The sequence below is a fragment of the Pseudophryne corroboree genome, chromosome 5 (assembly GCF_028390025.1).
Source record: "Pseudophryne corroboree isolate aPseCor3 chromosome 5, aPseCor3.hap2, whole genome shotgun sequence".
Classification (NCBI taxonomy): Eukaryota; Metazoa; Chordata; class Amphibia; order Anura; family Myobatrachidae; genus Pseudophryne; species Pseudophryne corroboree.
The window spans coordinates 109,887,662-109,912,746 of NC_086448.1; the positions used below are offsets into that span (position 1 = coordinate 109,887,662).

Consider the following 25,085-nt stretch of genomic DNA (forward strand, 5'->3'; position numbering starts at 1 on the left):
TTTGCTTTTTTGTCCTCCAGTAAGGTGGTTCTATTTATATGATCCACTTCATGGAGGGCTTTTAACAGGATCTGATCAGGATAACCCTGTTCTTGAAAGGCTAGGTATAATTTGTGTGCTTGTTCTCTATAACTGGTCTCCCTGGAACAATTCCTCTTGAGCCTTAAAAACTGGCTCTTCGATATGTTATTACGCCATGCTTGGAGGTGGCTGCTACTGTACATAAGGAAGCCATTGGTGTCAACTGTTTTGAAGTGAGTTTCTGTATGTATGCAGTCATCTATAGACAGGAGCGCAATATCCAAAAAATTAATAGAATGGGGGTGAGCAGTGTGGGTGAATTTGAGACCAAATTTGTTATTATTAAGGTGTGTGACAAATGTGTGAATGGAGTCACTATCCCCATCCCAAACAAAAAATAAATCATCTATATATCGGCCATAGAGGACCAGGTGTGCCCCGAGGTCCGCCCCCCAGATGAGCTCCTGTTCGAGCGCACCCATGTATAGGTTTGCGTAGCTCGGGGCAAACCTGGTCCCCATGGCCGTACCCCGTGACTGTAAATAATAATGGTGTGCGAAAGTGAAATAGTTGTGCTCCAATATGAACTTTATGGATGCCACCAAAAAGGTCTTCAGGTGTTCAGAGACTGTTACATCCCTGTCTAATATATTAGAAATAATTTCAATACCCTTATCATGTGGGATGTTTGAGTATAAAGATTCTACATCACATGTAAGGAATTGATAGGTGTTTTTCCACCTGATATTCTTGAGCATGTTCAGAAATTGGGTTGTATCTTTAATATATGATTTTAATTGTGTTACATAACCCTGAAGGTGAGCATCCACAAAGTGTGACAGATTTGAAGTGATGGACCCTATTCCCGAAATTATGGGACGCCCAGGGGGTGAGGTGAGGGTTTTGTGAATTTTGGGCAAATGATAATAAACTGGAGTGATGGGATAAAGTGGAAAAAGAAATTGGCGTGTATCTTTGGATATTGCGCCCCTGTCAAATGCCTCATCTAACAGCACTCCAAGTTCCTTTTGAAAGAGTGCTGTAGGGTTACTCGGCAATACCGCATAGAAGCAGGTGTTTGTTAGTTGTCTATTTGCTTCCTTAATGTACTCCGATGTATCTTGTAGCACCACACATATTTATTTATATGGTCTGAACCTCCATTCCACACCACCATACATAACTTCTAGCTAACCTGTCAAATCCAGGTTGGTTTTGCCTTTTAAACAATTGCCGATTTACAACAATGGGCAGGCTCATCGGAATCATACCAATGCATGCATCATGCAGGCTGTTACCTTTTGCTCTTTACCCCCATCACAGCTAACAAGAGAAAACATTATTTTTTGACATTAAATTTATTTGCACCACAATAATGTTCTGCTCTTTCTACTTATGTGGCTTAATCAGTGGCAAAAATTGGTATGGCTGTAATCTGACTAGGTTTATATTTTAGATAGAATTTTTTTTTTATACCCAACATATTATCACTAAATATAATTGTCACAGGATAAGGCAAGTCCACCGTCGCTTTGTAAAGGAAACTTACAGTATACTTGATAATTTCCCTTAACTCCAAATTAAGAGCCAGTGTTATTTTTTTATGAAACCTATGAGAAAGAGATATAATTTAACTTGCCAACCTATGTTGAAAACTCCAAAGTTAAATACAGTAGCTACAGCTTTTTTTTTTTACAGTGTCACGTTTGGTACATTTTTACTTTTCTTCATGTTATGGCCCAGCAGTGAAGTTAAAGTGCCTCCCAAATCAAAATGGTTAAAGAACAATAGTGGAGGTCATGAGAAATACAAGAGGGAGGAGATGCTACAGTATGATGGGGCAGTAAGAGAGCTATGAGGGGGCTGTGACAGCATTATGAGTTGGCAATGAGAGCTATGCAGGTGCAGTTTGAGCTGTAGAGGAGCAGTGAGAACTTTGAAACCACAACACTCGGCACACCAGGACCCATGGGGTATATTTACTAAAGTGCAGGTTTTAGAAGTGGGGTTGTTGTCCATGGCTATTATCTTCTAGAAAGTGCTAGATAAATTACAGATTGGTTGCTACTGGCAACAACTTCACTTTCTTAAAACCTGTACTTTAATAAATATACCCCAATCTCTCCTCCCCCTGATTTAAATTCTAACACTACAGCACCTAGACACTCACTATTGTTCCCATGCATTCACTTCCAACACTACAGCACTCAGATACACACACTCACACAAATTAACTACCAACTACCAACACTCCAGCACACAGACACTGCTTGTTGTTGATCAAGGTCTTCCGTTGTTGCTAATTGCTGGTCCCACATCAACAGCAGTGGAAGCAGGTCCCACCAGTGTGAGGTGGAAGAGCCAACACAGGAGAGAAGAGCCATGCGCCGCAGCCTGTGCTCCACCCCTTTAAAAAGAGGAGAGCCATATAGGCACAAGGATATATAAAAGTACTCAGTTTTTTGTAACTGGTTGGGAATTTGTCAACTCTTGCTAGATAGATTAGGCTTGGGGAATTTTTGTGAGTGGTCGGGATTGGCCTATTAAGGAGCTTTTAGTAGCAGCTATGTCTTGCTTCATAAGGCTGAGGACGAGCCTGTCAGCCATCTTATGGAATCATGTTTATCACTCCCTCCGCATTTTTAGTTTTTTTCCGTTCCTTATTTGTTCTTACTAAGGGGGATATCCAATTAGCCCCGGTAATTTACCGGGGCTAATTGTCCCGCCGGGGGCTATCCTATTACCCCTAATAAGCCAGCACAAGCGGTGGCTTATCGGGGGTTACCCGACACTGCACCGGGTGCCGGCTCCTGACAGCTCCCGGTGCAGCGCGCCGCTGCCAACTGTCCGTGAGACACACAGGCACGGCGCCGAACGCAGACCCCCAGCAGCAGTCACCCGGCAGCTTACCCCATTCAGCGGCCACACAGCATCCCCGTCATCAGCAGGAGGACGGGGACGCTGCAGGTTTTACCGGTCATCGTGGATTTGGTTTCGCCTGCCTCAGGCAGGCGAATCCAAATCCACAGAAACAGCCCTGTTTTCGTGCGAAAATGGGTCTGTTTCTTCCGAAAACACACAGGTTTCACTGAACCTGTGTGTTTTCAGGAAAAATGGCATTTTTTTTTTTTACAGGCGATCAATCTGGATAGCATGTAAAAAAAAATTGGTGAAACATCGGGAAAAATTGCGAAAAACATAAATTTTTCGCACCTGATGTTTTACCAGGGCTAATAGGATATCCCCCTAAGGGTGTGTACACACGGTGAGATATTTTCTTTCGATTTTGACTATATAGTCAAAATCTCAAGAAAAGTTAGTGCAGATCGCAAGGTGAAAGTCACCTTGTGATCCCGATGTGCGGTCCCGCCAGGTCGGCATCGCAAGAAAAGATAGACTGTGCAGGCAAGTCAATCCTTGCTAGATCGGTGTACTATCTAGTTCATCTCACATGTCAATGACATCTCACATAAGCCAAAATCTCACATAAGCCAAAATCGTAAGCACACATAGTCCAGATCTCAAGAAAAGTTAGTCAAAATCTGTGCTATCTGGGCTCCAGGGAGTTCAAGGGAAATCGCAAGTAAATATCGGGCATAGCAAGGATCTCACCATGTGTACACACCCTAACTCTTTGTTTCTACGATGATTTTGGCAGGAAGGTGTAGGTGTATGAAGCTGTTGTGGAGCCTACACACTGTTAAAGGTGGCTAGTATGGCCTACCTCCGCCAGAGGATTTTGGGAGTCTGTCTCTGAGGTCTGTCTCGAGATCGGCGGGATCCTGGGATTTAGGCCCAAAAATGTCCGGGATTCAATCCCGGGATTGAGGGATCAGCGTTGAGCGTCCACAGGACGCTCAAACGCTGCCCGGCTTCCTGCTTCCGGGTCCCCAGTGCATCATGAGAGGTCACGCTGCGCTGTTAGCTGCTGCTGGGAGCCGCCAGCAGCATTCACAAGATGTTCCCCTCCCGCCTGCCCCCAGTATATGGTAAGTTATATGTGCGGGGAAGGGTGGAGCGAGGGGGCGGCCACCTAGGTAAAAGCCAATCCCGGGAATCCCGGGATTGGCCATTTTTCAATCCCGATACCCGGGATTGAAAAAATGGCCCGGGATTGGTTTCCCTATATCAGTCGCTTCCCAATATTAGTTCAGAATCATTTGGCTGGAGTGTGTGTTTCTAGCGTCCTTCTTTGCTACCCAAAAGTTAAGTAAAAGTAAAAGCTTTATATGTATGTATATACATGTGTGTATATATGTATGCACATGGATATATATGTACTATAATTAAAATAAAGTAAACTTTTATTAAGCACTTACAAGTGCCACCAGGAAGACAGCAGGCTGCAGAGGACGCTAGACAGCCATTAATAATACTCATGCAGCTAAAAAAAAAATTTAAATTTTTTTTTTGGGGTGGAGGGGGGTTTCTGGGTGCCCGGAACCCCCCCCTGGGTGCGCCACTGTGATGTACTGTACTGTGTGTAGCACAGTATGACGAAACAAGCTAACCACTTGGCAATATGAGGAACAGCAACTGGTGAACACTACACCTCTGACTACATGCACATAATACAAATTGTTTTTAAAGAACTTTGCATTCTCTAAGTAAAAGCAGAGTTCTCCTTCAGCTAAAGCCCGGCTAACATGATGCTCGGCAAGCTATTTCAACAAAGGTTGATTATAATCCCTCATTTAAATTATTTCCCTGCATGGACAAGATGAGGTACTGTACTGTTTAGAAGTATAACACTTTCACATTTCCCAAACTGATCCATAGAAGACGAAGAAGTGATTTATAGGTAAAAGATAAATCCCATCTACCACACTACCCAAACATATAACATCTCGCTGCTTAACATAGGGAAGCACAAGAGTATCAGCCCAGCGTCCTGATGAGATATGAGAGGAGGAAGCTTCTACAAGAGACTGGTCAATGATCCTGACCTATTTTTCGAAAACTCTTCTCAAATTAATTTTATACATTTATCATAGTGACAGCTTTACTGTTGTTCTAGGTCCTCACTGCGTGGAAATTGTGAACACATTTATATCAATAATTCTCTTGTTTATATTGAAGTTAGTTCTGTTGTACTGTGTACCCATGCTGCTATATTTAACACCACTTTGCTTTGCTCGTAATGAATGAACATCCATTACTACATATATAGGTCGGGAACTCTGCACATTTCTGAATAATGGGGGTCATTCAGAGTTGTTCGCTCGCAAGCTGCTTTTAGCAGCTTTGCACACGCTAAGCCGCCGCCTACTGGGAGTGAATCTTAGCATATTAAAATTGCGAACGAAAGATTAGCAGAATTGCGAATAGACACTTCTTAGCAGTTTCTGAGTAGCTCCAGACTTACTCTGCCACTGCGATCAGTTCAGTGCTTGTCGTTCCTGGTTTGACGTCACAAACACACCCAGCGTTCGCCCAGACACTCCTCCGTTTCTCCAGCCACTCCCGCGTTTTTCCCAGAAATGGCAGCGTTTTTTCACACACTCCCATAAAACGGCCAGTTTCCGCCCAGAAACACCCACTTCCTGTCAATCACATTACGATCACCAGAACGAAGAAAAAACCTCGTAATGCCGTGAGTAAAATTCCTAACTGCATAGCAAATTTACTTGGCGCAGTCGCACTGCGGACATTGCGCATGCGCATTAGCGACTATTCGCTCCGTTGCGACAAAAAAATAACGAGCGAACAACTCGGAATGACCCCCAATGTTGTTTACTGTAGGGCCGGTGCTTTGTACAGATCAGCATTATTACAGGTCTGTCTAATAATGATATCCTATGAAGAGAAAAAAACTTGTAGCCATCTACAGTTCAAGTCTTATCGCTGACCATTGTGGGAGCTGTAGTTCTATAGTAGAATATTATTGTATTATTTTTAGAAACACTTTTCATAGAAGAATTAATATATATTGATTGTACAGTGCACCAAAGGCTGCCAGTCTATCATGCCGGTCATTACTGCAGAATGGTAAACTTTGTTGCAACTTTCTACTTTCTGCACCTTATTCCAACAATAGTGAATGGAAAGAGACAAATGTAGGGGTTTGGTATACTTGTTAGACATTCACATGGTGGACAATGACAATGCCGGAATTCAGCATGTCGACACTGATGTTATGTTGACATTGACAGAATGTTGATATACTGATTTCTGTTTCAGTATGAAGTGTGAAAACAACAAATCGTAGAAACTCTGCACTCACCAATTACACTAAGAACACCCTAAGCATGTTAGTTGTACAGATTGCAATGCCCGGATACAAATGTTTAAAACCTTAGTGATATCCAAAAGAGGAAAACATAATGCTTGTCATGTCTAAGGGGCCCATGTAACATACAATATTTGCATCTATATCCCCGAAAACACCAGGTACCTGCTGCGATCCCTCCATTTCTGCCCACAGCCACATCCCCCATAAGTTTCTATGGGAGATGCGATGCTGCCCACATTCCCGATATTGGCACCCACTGCTACAGCAATCTTCAGATTGCGGTAGCCAATTGTAGCCTATGGGCTACACTTCATGAGATGTAGTTCCAGCAGGGTTCCCCTGGAACCCTCTGCCGGAAATGGCCCATGTGCATGGCGGTCACTATGACTGCGCATGCGCAGTGGCCCCGGCACCTCACTTGGTGTATTGCAGGGACTGGCTCCTTTCGGAGCCCCTGTCCCTACCTGTTCCGGATGATGCATACACCCGATAGGATGGCATTATGCAATATGTCTGAGTGGCAGCGTGGTCAATTACTATTTATTACAGTATGTTATTTTAGGAAGACCAAGCACCAATATATTTTAACAACAGAGTCCATAACTTTGCAGCTAACAGGATTAACTTCCTCTCGGTTTGAATCCTTAGAGAAACACAGACACAGTGGTTAAGAATTGCAGCACAAATCGCAACGTATGAGAGAAACGGATGATAACATGCACGCAGCACTTGTGATATTTGTTGCTAATTATCGGGTCTATTCATGAAGCAGTGAAAAGAGTGGAGAAGTGATCGAGTGGAGAAGTTGCCCATGGCAACCAATCAGCTGTTGTGTATAGTTTTATAGTATTCAAATTATAAATGTTACATAAATGCTGATTGGTTGCCATGGGCAACTTCTCCACACTTTTCAGTGCTTCATAAATAGGCTGCTAAAACTTTTGAACTTCTTAGGCCGTTACAGTCTTGTTCTAGTTACAGTTTAGAGAATAGTTTATGTGGCACCCCATTGGGGCTACCACAAACTTTGGTGAGACTTTTGTGTCCCATCCCCTGCTGAATGCGGCCCTGGCTGGACCCAGAGACATTGTTTTGCTATAGCTGTAGACAGAGGGATGATTAGTCAGCTCACAGCAGCTAAATACAGGCCTGTAATGCTGCTGCACTACCTACAGATGTGTCCACTATTACCTTTCTGAAAAAAGTATCATGGCCTGCCGTTCATGGCCCGAGATAAGCTTTCCTCTTAAGATATACACGGCAAGCCATGTGTATCTCCTCTGAAATATAGTGCAGTACCACTTTTCAGACAGCAGGTGGCATTTTCAGAAACTGAGCAAGCAGAAAGTCTGATAAAGAGATTCTAGAGGGAGTAGTTCAGACCTGATTCTAGCAGCATTTTATTTGCAAATGGGCAAAACCATGGGGGTCATTCCGAAATGATCGCACGCTAGGTTGTTTTGCAGCGGTGCGATCAGGTCGAAACTGCACATGCGTATGCACCTCAATGCGCATGTGCGTCGTACGGGTACAAAGCGGATCATTGCTGAGCAATGGATTTAACGAAGAATCGATTCGCTCAGCAGATCGCAAGGAGATTGACAGGAAGAGGGCATTTGTGGGTGGCAACTGAACGCTTTCTGGGAGTGTTTGGAAAAACGCAGGCGTGTCCAAGCGTTTGCTGGGCAGGTGTCTGACATCAATTCCGGACACGAACAGGCTAAAGTGTTTGCCCCGAATTTACATCAGACACCCACCCTGCAAACGCATTGACACACCTGCGTTTTTCCAAACACTCCCAGAAAATGGTCAGTTGACATCCACAAATGTTTTCTTCCAGTCAATCTCCTTGCGATTGTCTGTGTGAATGGATTCTTCATTAAATCCATTGCTCAGCAACGATCCACTTTGTACCTGTGCGACGCGCCTGCGTATTGCGGGGCACACACATGCGCAGTTATGTCCTGATCGCAGCTCAGCAAAACAACCTAGCGTGCAATCAGGCCTGCATGACCCCCATGGTTTTGCCCATCTGCTAACAAAATTGCAGCTATGGGGTGTCATTCCGAGTTGATCGTAACCCTGCAAAAGTTTGCAGGGCTACGATCAGGAACAGAGACATGCGGGGGATGCCCAGCACAGGGCTAGTCCACCCCGCAGGTCAGTTACGCCCCCCCCCCTGCAGAAGTGCAAAAGTATTGCACAGCGGCGATGCTTTTGTACTTCAGGAGTAGCTCCCGGCCAGCGCAGCTTTAGCGTGCTGGCCGGGAGCTACTCATTACTACACGACCCGCAGCGGCTGGTCAGCAGCAGCGATCGGGTCAGAATGACCCCCATGAGCCGTGTGTGCAGGGCAATTTATCGATCATGCACATGGGAATATCAGCTGCAGCAGCTAATTGTGAAGTATTAATATTTTTCCAATACATCTCTCATACTAACTTCCAACATGTACCTGGCTCAATGTTGCCTATATGTTTAAAAAAATCTTTTTCCTTGTGATTGATAATGTGCTGATGAAGAGTTCATACAAACTCCACACAGAGATTCGATATAGAAATTATGATACTAACTAAAAGGCACTATTGATACTTGTCATTTTTTGCAATTGTTTGGTGGTTAAGGTGTGAGTAGAGAGAATTTTTGGTATTTCAATACCACATATATTTCACTGGGATCCGGTCTGAAGATCGACAGTGTCTGCCATACAAGTGGGTGCTGCGTCTGTCTGCCACAAATCGGTCCAGCGCTGAGGCTGTGTTGCCATAATAAGTCACTGGGTGCTCTGTGTGCCATACACGTGGGTGCTGCACCTGTCTGCCACAAATCAGTCCAGTGCTGGGGCTGTGCTGCCTTAATAAGTCACTGGGTGCTCTGTCTGCCATACAAGTGGGTGCTGCGCCTGTCTGCCACAAATCAGTCCAGTGCTGGGGCTGGCTGTGCTCCATAATAAGTCATTCAGTGCTCTGTCTGCCATACAAGCGGGTGAAGAAACATGAGACCCGGGGCCTGAGCAGCCATAAGGCTGCAGCCTGGATGGCTGAGTCCTGGGGGGGGGGGCAGCACCGGTCCAATAGACGCTTAGGCTCTACCTACTACTGGAAGCTGCAGATTCAATGCAGACAGCATGGAAGACGGCCCTTTAAAATGGCAGCTGCCTTCTAGGAGACAGATGCTAGAGGTATTACTAGACCATTACCCAGCGCTACCCAGAATGAGCATGTAACCCCCTGGCACTGAGCATGTAACCCCCTGGCACTAAACATGTAACCCCTATGGCAACAAGCATATGTAACCCCTGGCAGCGAGCATATAACCCCTGGCAACGAGCATGTGACCGGGTCCAACTTCCGGTCAGCAGAATCATGGATGCTGGTGGCTTCTCCTCCCACCTCTAGCCACCAACAGCACCGTGGGCAGCAACATGGACATCTGTATGTGCAGGGCAATTTATCCATCAGGCACACAGGAATATTAGCAGCGGCAGCTAATTGTGTAGTATTAATATATCTCCAATACATCTCTCATATTACAGTAACTTCCATATAGGTACCTGGCTCTCTCATCCCAGCAGCCGGGCAGACTTCACACAGATATTTGATATGGAAATTATGATACTAATTAAAAGGCACTATTGATACTTGTCATTTTTTGCAATTGTTTGGTGGTTAAGGTGTGAGTATAGAGAAGCCAATTCTCTCAAAGTATTGTAACGAGGTAATACACCTCTGAGAGATTTTTGGGTATTTCAATACCGCATACTGCATATTTCACTATAATAATACATTGGATTACTGTATCAAAAAGTTTATGATTACAATTTTTACATGTCGCCATGTCGCTTTGTGAGATGATCTTTTTTAATTGTGAATATTAAAAGTTATATTTTATTAATCATTTTTGACAAGTGTGCCCCAGGACAGACTTAAAGTCTCCTTTTGTCTTTACCTCCTATGTAAAGATTTTCCATTTATACAGTTTATTGTACTATTTTTTCTGGGAGCACCACCAACCAGGTGCCAGGAGTATTTGACCCTTTACAGTGCATGTGCTACTTTGTGAGTAAGAGACTGAACAAAAGTCTCAATACAACATCAATTAGCGTTAACATAAGGCAGGGGGGAGGGCAAATGGAAATCTAATTAGTTGTCTGTCTTGGGACAGTGCACTGGGCCTGATGTACTAAGCTTAAAGTTTATTGAACTATTTTTTCTGGGAGCACCACCAACCAAGTGCCAGGAGTAATTGACCCTTTATTGCCTTTATGTTGGTTTTTTGAATTTCTAACTAATCATAGTGTGAACCAAACACAGGTCCTGTGCAGTTTTAAAAACCTCTCTTTTTACCTGTCTAATTAATATGCATGTGACCTGAGCATTGTGTCGCAATAAAGAACACTACAAACACACCATTGTACACTCATTATAATGTGTGGAGTTTGTATATTCTCCCCGTACTTGAGTGGGCTTCCTCCGGGTACTCCAGTTTCCTCCCACAATCCCAAAATATAGTGATAGGTTAATTGGTTCCTAACAAAATTAACCCTTGTGCAAATGTGTGTGTGTACATGTGGTAGGGAATATAGATTGTAAGCTCCACTGGGGTAGGGACTGATGTGAATGGCTGAATATTCTCTGTAAAGCGCTGCGGAATATGTGTGCGCTATATAAATTACTGGTAATAATGTAAGACACATACACCTAGACATCAGGTGAGCGCAGATATCACCACCCCTGAAACTACATAATACTACCATGAGCCTGGACAGCTCATTATATACCGACTGCTCCCAAATTAGGAAACAACTACTCACAGCAGCAAATGGTCGACATGGAAATGGTTAAAACACACATATGGTCAACACAAGGTTTTGGGAATGTTTTCATATTTTTTTACTTTTTCCATCCTTGTCTATCCATGTCACAAATCATAACCTTTAGTATCCTTGTAGTGAGCAAAGCATTTAATGCAGGTCTGAGCACCAAGCATTGGGGGTCATTCTAAGTTGATCACTCGCTGGCCAATTGTAGCAGCCGTGCAAATGCTATGCCGCCGCCCACTGGGGAGTGTATGTTAGCTTAGCAGAAGTGCGAACGCATGTGCAGCCGAGCTCTGCAAAAACAGTTTGTGGAGTTTCTGAGTAGCTCTAAACCTACTCAGTGCTTGCGATCACTTCAGCCTATTCGTGTCCAGATTTGACATCACACATCCACCCAGCGAATGCCCGGCCACGCCTGCATTTTTTCAGACACGCCTGCGTTTTTCCAAACATTCCCTGAAAACGGTCAGTTGACACTCAGAAACGCCCCCTTCCTGTCAATCTTCTAGCGGGCGCCAGTGTGAAGGAAAACTTTGCTAGAATCTGTGCAAAACCACAAAGGGCTATGTACCCGTACGTCGCGCATGCGCATTGCGGGACATATGCATGCACAGAAATGCAGATTTTAAGCCTGATCGCTGTGCTGCGAACAACGGCAGCTAGCGATCAACTTGGAATGACCCCCTTTATGCAGCTCTGTGTGTTCTCCCCTCCCCCAACAGAATGACAACAATCAGGCACAGTGCACACAGCTCAAGCAAGTCCCATCCCCCACGCTGCCCGATCACAGCAGTGGCAGCTCTGTGTGATAGCAATTACTTTACACAGTCACAGTGCACACAAAATAACTAATATTTTTTAAATGGACGAATGGGAAAGAATTATGCTGCGCTATGTAAGAAACTGTAAATAAATAGTTATGATGCTATATTTCTTAAACTGGAACCAGACTTCAACAGTGATTATGTGGCTGATAGGTACTGTATATCCCAAGTACATAGATGTTCAGTTGTCGCAATGGTGCAGCGATTAAGATCCTGCATGCAGGATAAATCTAGTCAGATCGCCTGTCAGGGCCAGTGTTCACTGGTCCTGACAGATTGCTCAGCACACATCGTTGACACATTGTTGTGCAGCGCTGTGTGCTGAGTAATCTTGCTGAGTGATCTAGCATCGCTCAGATCGCTCAGCACAGTCACCCCATGTGTACTGTGTAGGCCCTTTTATACAGTAGATGCTGTGATGCCCACTCCCTACTCTCCTCTAAGGAATGGCACAGGCTCCCCTCACAGACAAGAGTGCATTTCCTGAGCATTTTACATTATTTGACCAGTTATGAAGGAAGTTGAATCAATTATATTTTTTAATACCATATTTGTTTATTGCAAGGAACAAGAAATGTATAAAAAATCTTTTGATATTGTAGCTGCATAGACTAAAGTTAGAAGCTGAAAACACTTAAATTGGAATTGAATTATTCATTTCAAATCCCAGGCCATCCCCCAGACAGGATATATGCTATCTATACTCTCCAAGGAATCTACTACAAAGGCCTCACACACTGAGATTTTCACACCTACTGTAAACAATTAGGAATTGGACTCTAATGCTATGGCATGATTGCTACTTTCCTGTGTTCAATTGGCCACTCACTGTAGTCTGTAAACAGATCTTTATTAATATGGGGTAATATGCTCTTTATTGTACAGCTCCTTTATGGAGAATGATTTTTAGCTTGTGTTTTGCTGTGTGGCTGCTAACATTACAATAAACTATAGTCAGATGGAGAGAGAAAGTGAGACAGTCATGTGAGAGAGATAAAGTCTAGGAGAAAGAAAATTAGAGGGTGGTAGACAATGAGAGACAGAGTTAGGGGAGTGCAATAGAGTCAGGAGGAGAGAGCGACAAAGTCATGGGACAGAGACACAGAGAGATAGTTTAGGGGAAAGAGATAGAGTCAAGAAGAGAGCAATAGAGTTAGAGGGAGAAAGACAAAGTTTGATAGAGAGACAAAGTGAGAGAGTCATGTGAGATAGATAGTCAGAGGGAGAGAGATAAAGTCTAGGATAAAGAAAATTAGAGGGTGGTAGACACTGAGAGACAGTCAGGGGGAGAGCGATAGAGTCGGGAGGAGTGAGCGACAAATTCAGGGGTCAGAGACACAGAGAGATAGTTAAAGGGAGAGAGATAGAGTCAAGGAGAGAGAGAGTGATGGAGTTAGAGGGAGAGAGACAAAGTTTGACGGAGAGACAAAGTGAGACAGAGTCATGTGAGAGAGATTGTCAGAGGGAGAGAGATAAAGTCTAGGAGAAAGAAAATCAAAGGGTGGGAGACACTGAGAGACAGAGTTAGGGGAAGAGCGAAAGAGTTAGGAGGAGGGAGTGACAAATTCAGGGGACAGAGACATAGAGAGATAGTTAAGGGGAGAGAGATAGAGTCAAGGAGAGAGAGTGATAGAGTAATAGGGAGAGAGACAAAGTTTGATGGAGATAAAGAGTCATATGAGAAATAGTCAGGGAGAGAGAGATAAAGTCTAGAAGAAAGTAAATCAGAGGGTGGGAGACACTGAGAGACAGAGTCTGGGGGAGAGCGATAGAGTCAGGAGGAGATAGCGACAAATTCAGGGGACAGAGACACAGATAGTTAAGGGGAGAGAGATAGAGTAAAGGAGGGAGAGAGATAGAGTAAAGGAGAGAAAGTGATAGAGTTAGAGGGAGAGATATAGTCAGATGGAGAGAGACACTGAGACAGAGTCATGTGAGAGAGACAGAGTCAGAGGGAAGGCGATAAAGTCTAGGAGAAAGAAAATCAGAGGGTGGGAGACACAGAGACAGAGTTAGGGGGAGAGCGATAGAGTCAGGAGTAGAGAGTGACAAAGTCAGGGGACAGACACAGAGAGATAATTAAGGGGAGAGAGATAGAGTTAGAGGGAGAGAGAAAGTCAGATGGAGAGAGAAAGTGAAACAGAGTCATGTGAGAGAGATAGAGTCAGGGGAGAGAGATAAAGTCTACTTGAAAGACAAAATCAGAGGTTGGGAGGTACAGAGACAGAGTCAGGGGGAGAGCGATAGAGTCAGGAGGAGAGAGCGACAAAGTAATGGGACAGAGAGACAGTAAAGAGGAGAGAGATAGAGTCAAGGAGAGAGAGAGTTAGATGGAGAGAGACAAAGTGAGACAGAGTCATGTGAGAGAGATAAAGTCAGAGGGAGAGAGATAAAGTCTAGGAAAAAGAAAATTAGAAGGTGGTAGACACTGAGAGACAGAGTCAGAGCGATAGAGTCAGGAGGAGAGATCAAAAAAATTCAGGGGACAGAGATAGTTAAAGGGAGAGAGATAGAGTCAAGGAGAGAGAGCGACAGAGTTAGAGGGAGAGAGACAAAGTTTGATGGAGAGACAAGGTGAGATAGTCATGTGAGAGAGATAGTCAGAGGGAGAGAGATAAAGTCTAGGAGAAAGAAAATCAAAGGGTGAGAGACAGAGTCAGGGGGAGAGCGATAAAGTTAGGAGAAGAGAGTGACAAATTCAGGGGACAGAGACATAGAGAGAAAGTTAAGGGGAGAGAGAGTCAAGGAGAGATAGTGATAGAGTTATAGGGAGAGAGACAAACTTTGATGGAGATAGTCGGGGAGAGAGATAAAGTCTAGGAGAAAGAAAATGAGAGGGTGGGAGACACTGAGAGACAGAGTCAGGGGGAGAGCGATAGAGTCAGGAGGAGATAGCAACAAATTCAGGGGACAGAGACACAGAGATAGTGAAGGGGAGAGATAGATTAAAGGAGAGAGAGCGATAGAGTTAGAGGGAGAGAGACAGTCAGATGGCGAGAGACACTGAGACAGTCATGTGAGAGAGAGTCATGGGGAAGGAGATAAAGTCTAGGAGAAAGAAAATCAGAGGGTGGGAGACACAGAGACAGCAGATCGCAAGGAGATTGACAGGAAGAGGGCATTTGTGGGTGGCAACTGAACATTTTCTGGGAGTGTTTGGAAAAACGCAGGCATGTCCAAGCTTTTGCAGGGCAGGTGTCTGACGTCAATTCCGGACACGAACAGCCTAAAGTGATTGCCCCGAATTTACGTCAGACACCCACCCTGCAAATGCATGGACACACCTGCGTTTTACCAAACACTCCCAGAAAACGTTCCGTTGACATCCACAAATGTTTTCTTCCAGTCAATCTCCTTGCAATTGTCTGTGCGAATGGATTCTTCATTAAATCCATTGCTCAGCAACGATCCACTTTGTACCCGTGCAACGCGCCTGCGTATTGCGGTGCACACGCACGCGCAGTTATGACCTGATCGCAGCGCAGCGAAAAAACCTAGCGTGCGATCAGGTCTGCATGACCCCCATGGTTTTGCCCATCTGCTAACAAAATTGCGGCTATGGGGGGGGTCATTCTAAGTTGATCGTAGCCCTGCAAAATTTTGCAAGGCTACGATCAGGAACTGAGACATGCATGGGGATGCCCAGCACAGGGCTAGTCCGCCCCGCAGGTCAATTCCGCCCCCCTTTCCCCCGCAGAAGTACAAAAGCATTGCACAGCGGCAATGCTTTTGTACTTCAGGAGTAGCTCCCGGCCAGCGCAGCTTTAGCGTGCTGGCCGGGAGCTAATCATCGCTACACGCCCCGCAGCGGCTGGTCAGCAGCAGCGTTCGGGTCAGAATGACCCCCATGAACCATATGTGCAGGCCAATTTATCCATCATGCACACGGGAATATCAGCTGTAGCAGCTAATTGTGAAGTATTAATATTTTTCCAATACATCTCTCATACTAACTTCCAACATGTACCTGGCTCAATGTTGCCTATATGTTTGAAAAAATCTTTTCCCTTATGATTGATAATGTGCTGATGAAGAGTTCATACAAACTCCACACAGAGATTCGATAAGGTTAAGGTGTGAGTAGAGAGAATTTTTGGTATTTCAATACCGCATATATTTCACTGGGATCCGGTCTGAAGATCGGCAGTGTCTGCCATACAAGTGGGTGCTGCATCTGTCTGCCACAAATCGGTCCAGTGCTGAGGCTGTGTTGCCATAATAAGTAACCGGGTGCTCTGTCTGCCATACAAGTGGGTGCTGTGCCTGTCTGCCACAAATCAGTCCAGTGCTTGGGCTGTGCTCCATAATAAGTCACTGGGTGCTCTGCCTGCCATACAAGTAGGTGAAGAAACATGAGACCCAGGGCCTCATCAGCCATAAGGCTGCAGCCTGGATGGCTGAGTCCTGGGGCTGGGGGGGGCGCAGCAGCGGCACAATAGATGCTTAGGATCTACCTACTACTGGAAGCTGCAGATTCCATGCAGACAGCATGGAAGACGGCCCTTCTAGGAGACAGATGCCAGGGGTATTACTAGACCAGAGGTTCTCAAACTCGGTCCTCAGGACCCCACACGGTGCATGTTTTGCAGGTAACCCAGCAGGTGCACAGGTGTATTAATTACTCACCGACACATTTTACAAAGTCCACAGGTGGAGCTAATTATTTCACTTGTGATTCTGTGAGGAGACCTGCAAAACATGCACCGTGTGGGGTACTGAGGACCGAGTTTGAGAACCTGTGTACTAGACCATTACCCAGCGCTACCCAGAATGAGCATGTAACCTCCTGGTACTAAGCATGTAACCCCTATGGCAACAAGCATATGTAACCCCTGGCAACGAGCATGTAACCCCTGGCAACGAGCAAGTGACCGGGTCCGACTTCCGGTCATCAGAACCACAGATGCCGGTGGCTTCTCCTCCCACCTCTAGCCACCAACAGCACCGTGGGCAGCAACATGGACATCCATATGTGCAGGGCAATTTATCCATCAGGCACACGGGAGTATCAGCAGCGGCAGCTAATTGTGAAGTATTAATATATCTCCAATACATGTGGGAGTGCCAGTAGTGTCTTCGGTGCAGAGGTGCAGGTGGTGTAATCAGTGCAGGAGTGCTGGCAGTATCCCCAGCGCAGGGGTGCCAGCAGTGTCAGCAGTCAGGGGTGCCGGCAGTGTGGGAGTGCCGGAAGTGTCCTCGGTGCAGAAGTGCTGGCAGTGTCGGCAGTGTAGGAGGTGTCCTCAGTGCAGGAGTGCTGGCAGTATCCCCAGTGCAGTTGTGCCGGCAGTGTCCTCAGTGCAGGAGTGTCGACAGTGTGGGAGTGCCAGAAGTGTCCTCGGTGCAGGGGTGTCGGCAGTGCCGGCAGTATGCTCAGTGCAGGGGTGCCGGTGACTTACTTACCTGCTGCAATGTTTTCAACCTGTTCGGTCCTAGCTCTGACGTCAAACACTCGCCCTGGACACACTTGCGTTTCTCTCACCATGCCTGCGTTTTTCTTACCACTCCCCGAAAACGGCTGCAAACGGTGAGTTGCCCAGGAACGCCCTCCGCCTGTCAATCTTCGTGCGATTGGTGCTGCGATCGCTTTTTTCGGTCCCAGCGTCGTTGCCCTGCGATGGCCATGCGTGCACATAGCAGCCGCCGCACATGCGCAGCACGGACCCGATTGCAGCTGTGCGAACGACGACATGCTGATCGAGTAGTAATGACCCCCTAAGTCCAGACCTACTTAGAAACTGCACAACATTTTTTACCATAGCAGGCCTGCACAAGCGATTGCAGCTTTGCTATGGGAAAAAACCAACCCTCATAGGTGGAGATTAGATGATTGCACGGGCTGCAAAAAGCAGCTTCGTGCGATCAACTCGTAATGAGGCCCTTTATTTGGAAATATTTTATCATTGCAAAATCTTATATGTTCTTTTACTCTCTAGCACTAAGGTTTTTCTTAACTTATTATTTAATTTCACTTTAGACTTCATTCACCTCTGTGCTATGAGCAACATATAGTAACATCCCCCAGCCAGGATAAAATCTGTACCCCCCAAGGAGTCTACTTCAAAGGCCTCTCACACTGTGATTTTCACACCTACACAATTAGCAATTACACTCTAAAGCAGGCCATACATCACAACGACCTGATTACAGTGTCTATTTAACAGCAATGTTGGTGGAAAGCTACGTTACGTGATGCACTGGACACCCAGTGGTGAAACTATGAATTGTCATGAATTGTCACAGCACAACATGATGGCCCAACAACAAAAGGAATTCATGTCATGCCAAATTTACTGCCATGGCACTCTTTTCAGAAAGGTAATAGTGGACACATCTGTACAGTATGCATCACCAGCTTCTCAGAAAGTGCGCCTCACCACTTACATTGCATTTGATAGTGTATACAGCAAGAGACAGTGAGCTGCTTAAGTGCCATCAGAATTGCACCTTTAAATAATGATTACTTTGGAGCAGCCAGTACATCCAGGGACACACAAGTAAACCCTATTTGTCAGCTACAGTTAAACAACTTGTCAGGACTAATGGACCCTACACACTTGGCGATGTCAGAGATTTGGACGATGAGCGATCTGAATGATGATCTTTATCATCCAAATTGACTTGCATTGAAAAATGATGAAAAACCAACATTGAACGACCGCAGGGACGCGCATCATTCATCGTTGATGCCTCCACACTTAACAATATGAGCGATATATCATTAATTTCTGAACAATAACGTTCATATCGCCTGTCAACATCGCTAAATGTGTAGGGCCCATAAGTTGTACAGTCATAAGCAGACATTCCCAAGCAGAGCAGCGCGCATCTCCCTGTCAGTCCTCGCATACAGAACAGTTACAGAAACTGGTTAATAAAAGCTCCAGATAAACTTTGCTTAGTTACAATGCGGAATATTAAGTTTGGTAAGAAGCCAATAGGAATGAAACATAGTTGTTAAAAGTTTATTGTTGCTGCAAAATACGGGAGGAAATTGTTACAAAGGAGAAAGTGATTACTGACAGGAAATACCTGCAGGACCGTCCTGTGGGTGGTCTTCTGGTTGCCGAATGTCGGGATCCCGGCGCACAGTATACTGGCGCCGGAATCCCGACACCCGGCATACGACACATATTCTCCCTCATGGGGGTCCACGACCCCCCTGGAGGGAGAATAAATAGCGTACCGTGCCCGCAGCATGGCGAGCGCAGCGAGCCCGCAAGGGGCTCATTTGCGCTCGCCACGCTGTCGGTATGCTGACGGTCGGGCTCCCGGTGCCGGTATGCTGGTCGCCGGGAGCCCAGCCGCTGGCATACCATACTACACCCCCGTCCTGCTAGTCAGCAGCAGCTACACTTTACTTTTTCTTCTATTTACAACATTTACTTCAAGTATTCTTTATATGTCTCCGGGATATTACATTTACTGAAGTGCACTATTAACTTAATTCAGCGAGCTGAACATTATAGCGGTTAAAGTGGTCCCAATAGCAAAGTCATTTTGTTGGGATTGTGGCATTAGCCTTGTATTTTAGTGATATGATTGTGATGTATTTTACACTGTATAGTGCAGTTTGTTTCTTATGTGTATGAACAAGTATCTTTGAACATAATAAGTACTGTTTATGTGTTCGTTACTTAAAAGTTCTCCCAACAAGAAAAAGTAAAGCAGAAGTGTTCCAGTCCAATAAAATTCCAACCGCAAGACTGTGCCATTAATATTTGAGCAGATTATATTCTGAATTGTACTGTAACACTGCCGTGTACTCTATTTCTATGAGGAGTCTGATCCCTTAGACCAGTGGTTCACAAACTTTTTTGACTCACGGCGCCCTAGAGTATCCACATTTTATCCACATTTTATTCACGGCACCACTAGACCAAAAGTTTCTTATAGAGAAAGAAATATTAAATTATATAAATTGTGTTTATAGAATATTCTTATGTTCAATTCAGTGGTGAGGGACATGATTTGCTTCTGTTTGTCCACATATTTTATGATTGGTAGCCACCAGTTTTGCCTATTACATTGACCATAAATTTGTTTAATTGGTCCTGGACCACCAACTCAGGGAACCCCTGCAAGTGTTCTCAGGCACCCCAGGGTGCCACGACACACAGTTTGAGAACCACTGCCTTAGCCTTGTTACGGTGTTAATGTTACGGTGTTTAATGGGTTAATGCTGGAGCTGCAAACTACAGATGATAGGATGATGGTTACACGGATAAATACAGGAGTTGCACAGATGACAGGTGATGATGGTTTAAAATAAAACTGTATTGAAGCATAATTCCAAATAAGGCATACAGGATAACTGAAGAAACAGGACATAGGCATACAGAATCAGGTTAACTTCCCCGGAACACATGGATGGCAAGGAAAACAGTCACTGAAATTCGGTGCAGGCAAGGTTCAAGATTTTGGCTACGGCAGGGATTCCGGCACAGGACAAAGCAAACACGGACTCCAAACCTGTAACAAATAAACTGGCTAAGAACAGACTAGGAACAACATAAGTTAACACGAGCTGGAACAAAACTATAGCTGGCCCTGACTCTCAGACATAGCTCATACTTAACATAGGTCAGGGCCAATCACTAGAGCACACACAAATACACACAATGTGCTGCAGCTGGAAAAGGGAATCAGGAGAGAGCATGTTCCACCTGATTACCCCAGCTGGGACTGCTCTTCCAATAGCAGCACCCCTGGCTGCTCAGAGGTACTGCAGGTGAGAGACATAACAGCAGCACTCCTGGCTGCTCAGAGGTACTGCAAGTGAGAGACATAACAGCAGCACCCCTGGCTGCTCAGAGGTACTGCAGGTGAGAGACATAACAGCAGCAGCCCTGGCTGCTCAGAGGTACTGCAGGTGAGAGACATAACAGCAGCAGCCCTGGCTGCTCAGAGGTACTGCAAGTGAGAGACATAACAGCAGCAGCCCTGGCTGCTCAGAGGTACTGCAGGTGAGAGACATAACAGCAGCACTCCTGGCTGCTCAGAGGTACTGCAAGTGAGAGACATAACAGCAGCACCACTGGCTGCTCAGAGGTACTGCAGGTGAGAGACATAACAGCAGCAGCCCTGGCTGCTCAGAGGTACTGCAGGTGAGAGACATAACAGCAGCACTCCTGGCTGCTCAGAGGTACTGCAGGTGAGAGACATAACAGCAGCAGCCCTGGCTGCTCAGAGGTACTGCAGGTGAGAGACATAACAGCAGCAGCCCTGGCTGCTCAGAGGTACTGCAAGTGAGAGACATAACAGCAGCACTCCTGGCTGCTCAGAGGTACTGCAGGTGAGAGACATAACAGCAGCAGCCCTGGCTGCTCAGAGGTACTGCAGGTGAGAGACATAACAGCAGCAGCCCTGGCTGCTCAGAGGTACTGCAAGTGAGAGACATAACAGCAGCACTCCTGGCTGCTCAGAGGTACTGCAGGTGAGAGACATAACAGCAGCACTCCTGGCTGCTCAGAGGTACTGCAAGTGAGAGACATAACAGCAGCACCCCTGGCTGCTCAGAGGTACTGCAGGTGAGAGACATAACAGCAGCAGCCCTGGCTGCTCAGAGGTACTGCAGGTGAGAGACATAACAGCAGCAGCCCTGGCTGCTCAGAGGTACTGCAAGTGAGAGACATAACAGCAGCACTCCTGGCTGCTCAGAGGTACTGCAGGTGAGAGACATAACAGCAGCAGCCCTGGCTGCTCAGAGGTACTGCAGGTGAGAGACATAACAGCAGCAGCCCTGGCTGCTCAGAGGTACTGCAAGTGAGAGACATAACAGCAGCACTCCTGGCTGCTCAGAGGTACTGCAGGTGAGAGACATAGCAGCAGCCCTGGCTGCTCAGAGGTACTGCAGGTGAGAGACATAACAGCAGCACTTCTGGCTGCTCAGAGGTACTGCAGGTGAGAGACATAACAGCAGCAGCCCTGGCTGCTCAGAGGTACTGCAGGTGAGAGACATAACAGCAGCAGCCCTGGCTGCTCAGAGGTACTGCAGGTGAGAGACATAACAGCAGCAGCCCTGGCTGCTCAGAGGTACTGCAGGTGAGAGACATAACAGCAGCAGCCCTGGCTGCTCAGAGGTACTGCAAGTGAGAGACATAACAGCAGCACTCCTGGCTGCTCAGAGGTACTGCAGGTGAGAGACATAACAGCAGCAGCCCTGGCTGCTCAGAGGTACTGCAAGTGAGAGACATAACAGCAGCAGCCCTGGCTGCTCAGAGGTACTGCAGGTGAGAGACATAACAGCAGCAGCCCTGGCTGCTCAGAGGTACTGCAGGTGAGAGACATAACAGCAGCAGCCCTGGCTGCTCAGAGGTACTGCAGGTGAGAGACATAACAGCAGCAGCCCTGGCTGCTCAGAGGTACTGCAAGTGAGAGACATAACAGCAGCACTCCTGGCTGCTCAGAGGTACTGCAGGTGAGAGACATAACAGCAGCACTCCTGGCCACCCAAAGGTACTGCAGAACATCATAGATGGCAGAGTCGTAGCAAGCCTATAGTAAGGTAAACAAATCAGAACAGAGACCTCCAAAAACTTCACGTGATACTTATCTCAGAGTATCACAATTATTATATATACGGGAGTATAAATAAAGGTTCACTGTTATTTTTGTACCTTTCTTGTTTCCTAAATAGCTGAAATGATCAGTTACTGTATATTAGTATTCAGCATATAAGATTATAGTATTGTACAGTATGAGAACATGTTCCTTAGCTGGGCCTGTCACTGTACCATTGTCAGACAGTACCTCCCAGCATCATCTGATGGTAATGTGCGATGGGGACATGACAGCAGGGTGTGGCCACGTGAGCGTTGTGTCTTCTAGTGACCTTCTCTTCCAGCTGACGTGGGGGGTTATACTGTATGCACTGCAGTAGAGTACAGATTATACAAACAGACCTGGATGTTATAAAGCCTCATGCGATTTACACATTACGTTCTGTTGTAGAATCACAAAGCAGATTAAAGTGACACATAAAATGATAGGCATGACGCTACATGACAAGAGGGGGCAAGGACAGCCAGAGCTATATGACAATATGGGCAAGCCTGGATATGGTCTGGAAAACCCCTGGCGTCCTTTTGCTGTCTCATTGAAACAATGAATAACATTACAGAAAGCACACCTCCCAACTGTCCTGATTTTGGCAGGACAGTCCTGTTTTTCACGGTCTGTCCTGCTGTCCCACCCGCAGGTCGCAGTGTCCTGTGGGTGGGGTGGTGGGGAGTTGGAAGATCTTCCCCCCCCCGTCACTCACTGCTCTGAGCAGAGCAGCGGTGAATAGATGCTGGGCACATGCACACCGCGTCTATTCCCCGGCAGAGAGGGACAGGGGGCATGACCAGCGGCTCACTGAGCGCTGTCCATGCCCCCATAGTGACATTAACGGGGGGCATGGTTAGTGATTGCAGCGCTTGCCGTGAGGCCACGCCCCCCATCTGTGAGTCCACGCCCCCTGGTCAGAGACTACTAATTCTGATGCGCACCTTTGGCACGTGAAGATGTCCCTCTTTATGGGACAATGAAGTTGGGAGGTATGCAGAAAGTGTACAGACACACTGGACCTCAACATTGACTTTTCCCGTAATGTACCATGGGGTAAAATACACTGTTCAGTGTTACCCTGGTACCCCACTGCAGCTCTGACAGAAAGTACAGCATTATCCCCATACTCTGTTACAGACATCTGCAGCCCCTCCCATTTCTAGAAGACGTTATTGTGACATTGTAGTAACAGGATCTGATACAGTCCAAAAAGCTGAGACTACAGTCATCATATGCCCTACAGACACCACTGTGCCCGCCCCATTCTATAAATCCACCAACCCACGCAGTGCATTTCTGCAAGCCTGCCGTGCAATCCAAAAATGCTTTCCCATTTACTGGCACGTATCTCACACATAACATGGCAGCTTGCTGCAGAGAAATGAAGGCAGCATAATGGAATTTATGGAGTTAAGTACTGTATAAATTTCACTGTATTCTACTCAGGAATACATGGCTTTCGGTATGTATTAAATTTAATTACTGGCTTAACTTGCTCTTTAAAGCAACTCGTATAGATAAATATGGAAATAGGTCAATCCATTTGTGCAGTGTACACTTCTGGGTGTGCCATACAATTCTGTGTATCCTAAGTACTTGAACCACAGATCAGTACAGTAGAAATATGCAACGTACATAGACAAATGTAATATTATAATAGACATGTGGGAATAGCGCGGTTTTAGTGCTTCACAGAGAAACATATTTTATTAGAGGAGATAAATATAATAGAGAATGTACATTTGTTTAGTTGACTTATGTGATCTATTTTAGTAACATAATTAAATATGTATAGTTTATGTTGAAAATAAAAGACATTTCTCCTATGAGTGGAACTCCTACTCCCCAAATAAAGTGAAAAAAAAAAAAAAAATTCATATTAACCTTATAAATACACCTATATTTTTTTTAATGATTGTCTTTCCTAGCATACTGTACAAACTCTGCCTCATTGTAAGTATTTTATCTTTTTAAAGATGTTCCAGTGGATTTGACCGACACCGGCAAGACTGGGTAGAAAACGGCTGTCCTGAAGAGGTAATGAGCCAAAAAATGTTATACGGTCTATATGGGTAAGATACTGACAAGGTAACAATGTTCATATTTGAATCAGAACTTTAATTAGATTATAATATCCAAAACTGGGAGGAAATAAAGTTTCTTTACATTTTAAAAGTGTTTCTTAGCCTCCAGATGTGACTCCTACTTACTACTTACTCCTACAGCCAAGACAGGCACTGCAGGTGGAGCAGATGTATTACAGCATGTGCAGAGACATTTCGCTGTGAGAGGGGCGTGGCTTAGCTAAAATCTGAATTGCAGTGTAAAAATAAAGCTGACCAGCATCTGTGGGCTACATGCAGAAGCAGCCAGTATTTACCCTGCATTCAAAATAATAAATGTATTTGCACCCCTTGCATTGCAGCATGGTTGGTTCCAGATACAAAGTTCCTGGACAGTACCTGCTTTTGTTGCTTTACTCACACCTCAGAAACAGCTCTGCTGTCTCTTTGGGACTGTGACACGAGATTAACTGACCTCCGCTTCAGTCCAATCACGTGCTTCATTCACCCAAAAATGTCCAGTGATGGAATATCAATGAAACAGACACAGGGGAAGAAAAAACAATCTTCTTAACAGG

At 45.5% G+C, this 25,085-nt stretch overlaps 1 protein-coding gene across 4 annotated transcripts in view; it reads left to right on the plus strand.

Annotated features, from left to right (window-relative positions):
* Positions 1–25,085, plus strand: part of PLXDC2 (plexin domain containing 2) — a 1,323,386-nt gene that overhangs the window by 1,117,323 nt on the left and 180,978 nt on the right. For all 4 annotated transcript variants that reach the window (XM_063921556.1, XM_063921557.1, XM_063921558.1 and 1 more), the window contains one exon: positions 24,421–24,481. In XM_063921556.1, coding sequence (XP_063777626.1) covers positions 24,421–24,481 — 61 coding nt within the window. The remainder of the gene's footprint in view (positions 1–24,420; positions 24,482–25,085) is intronic.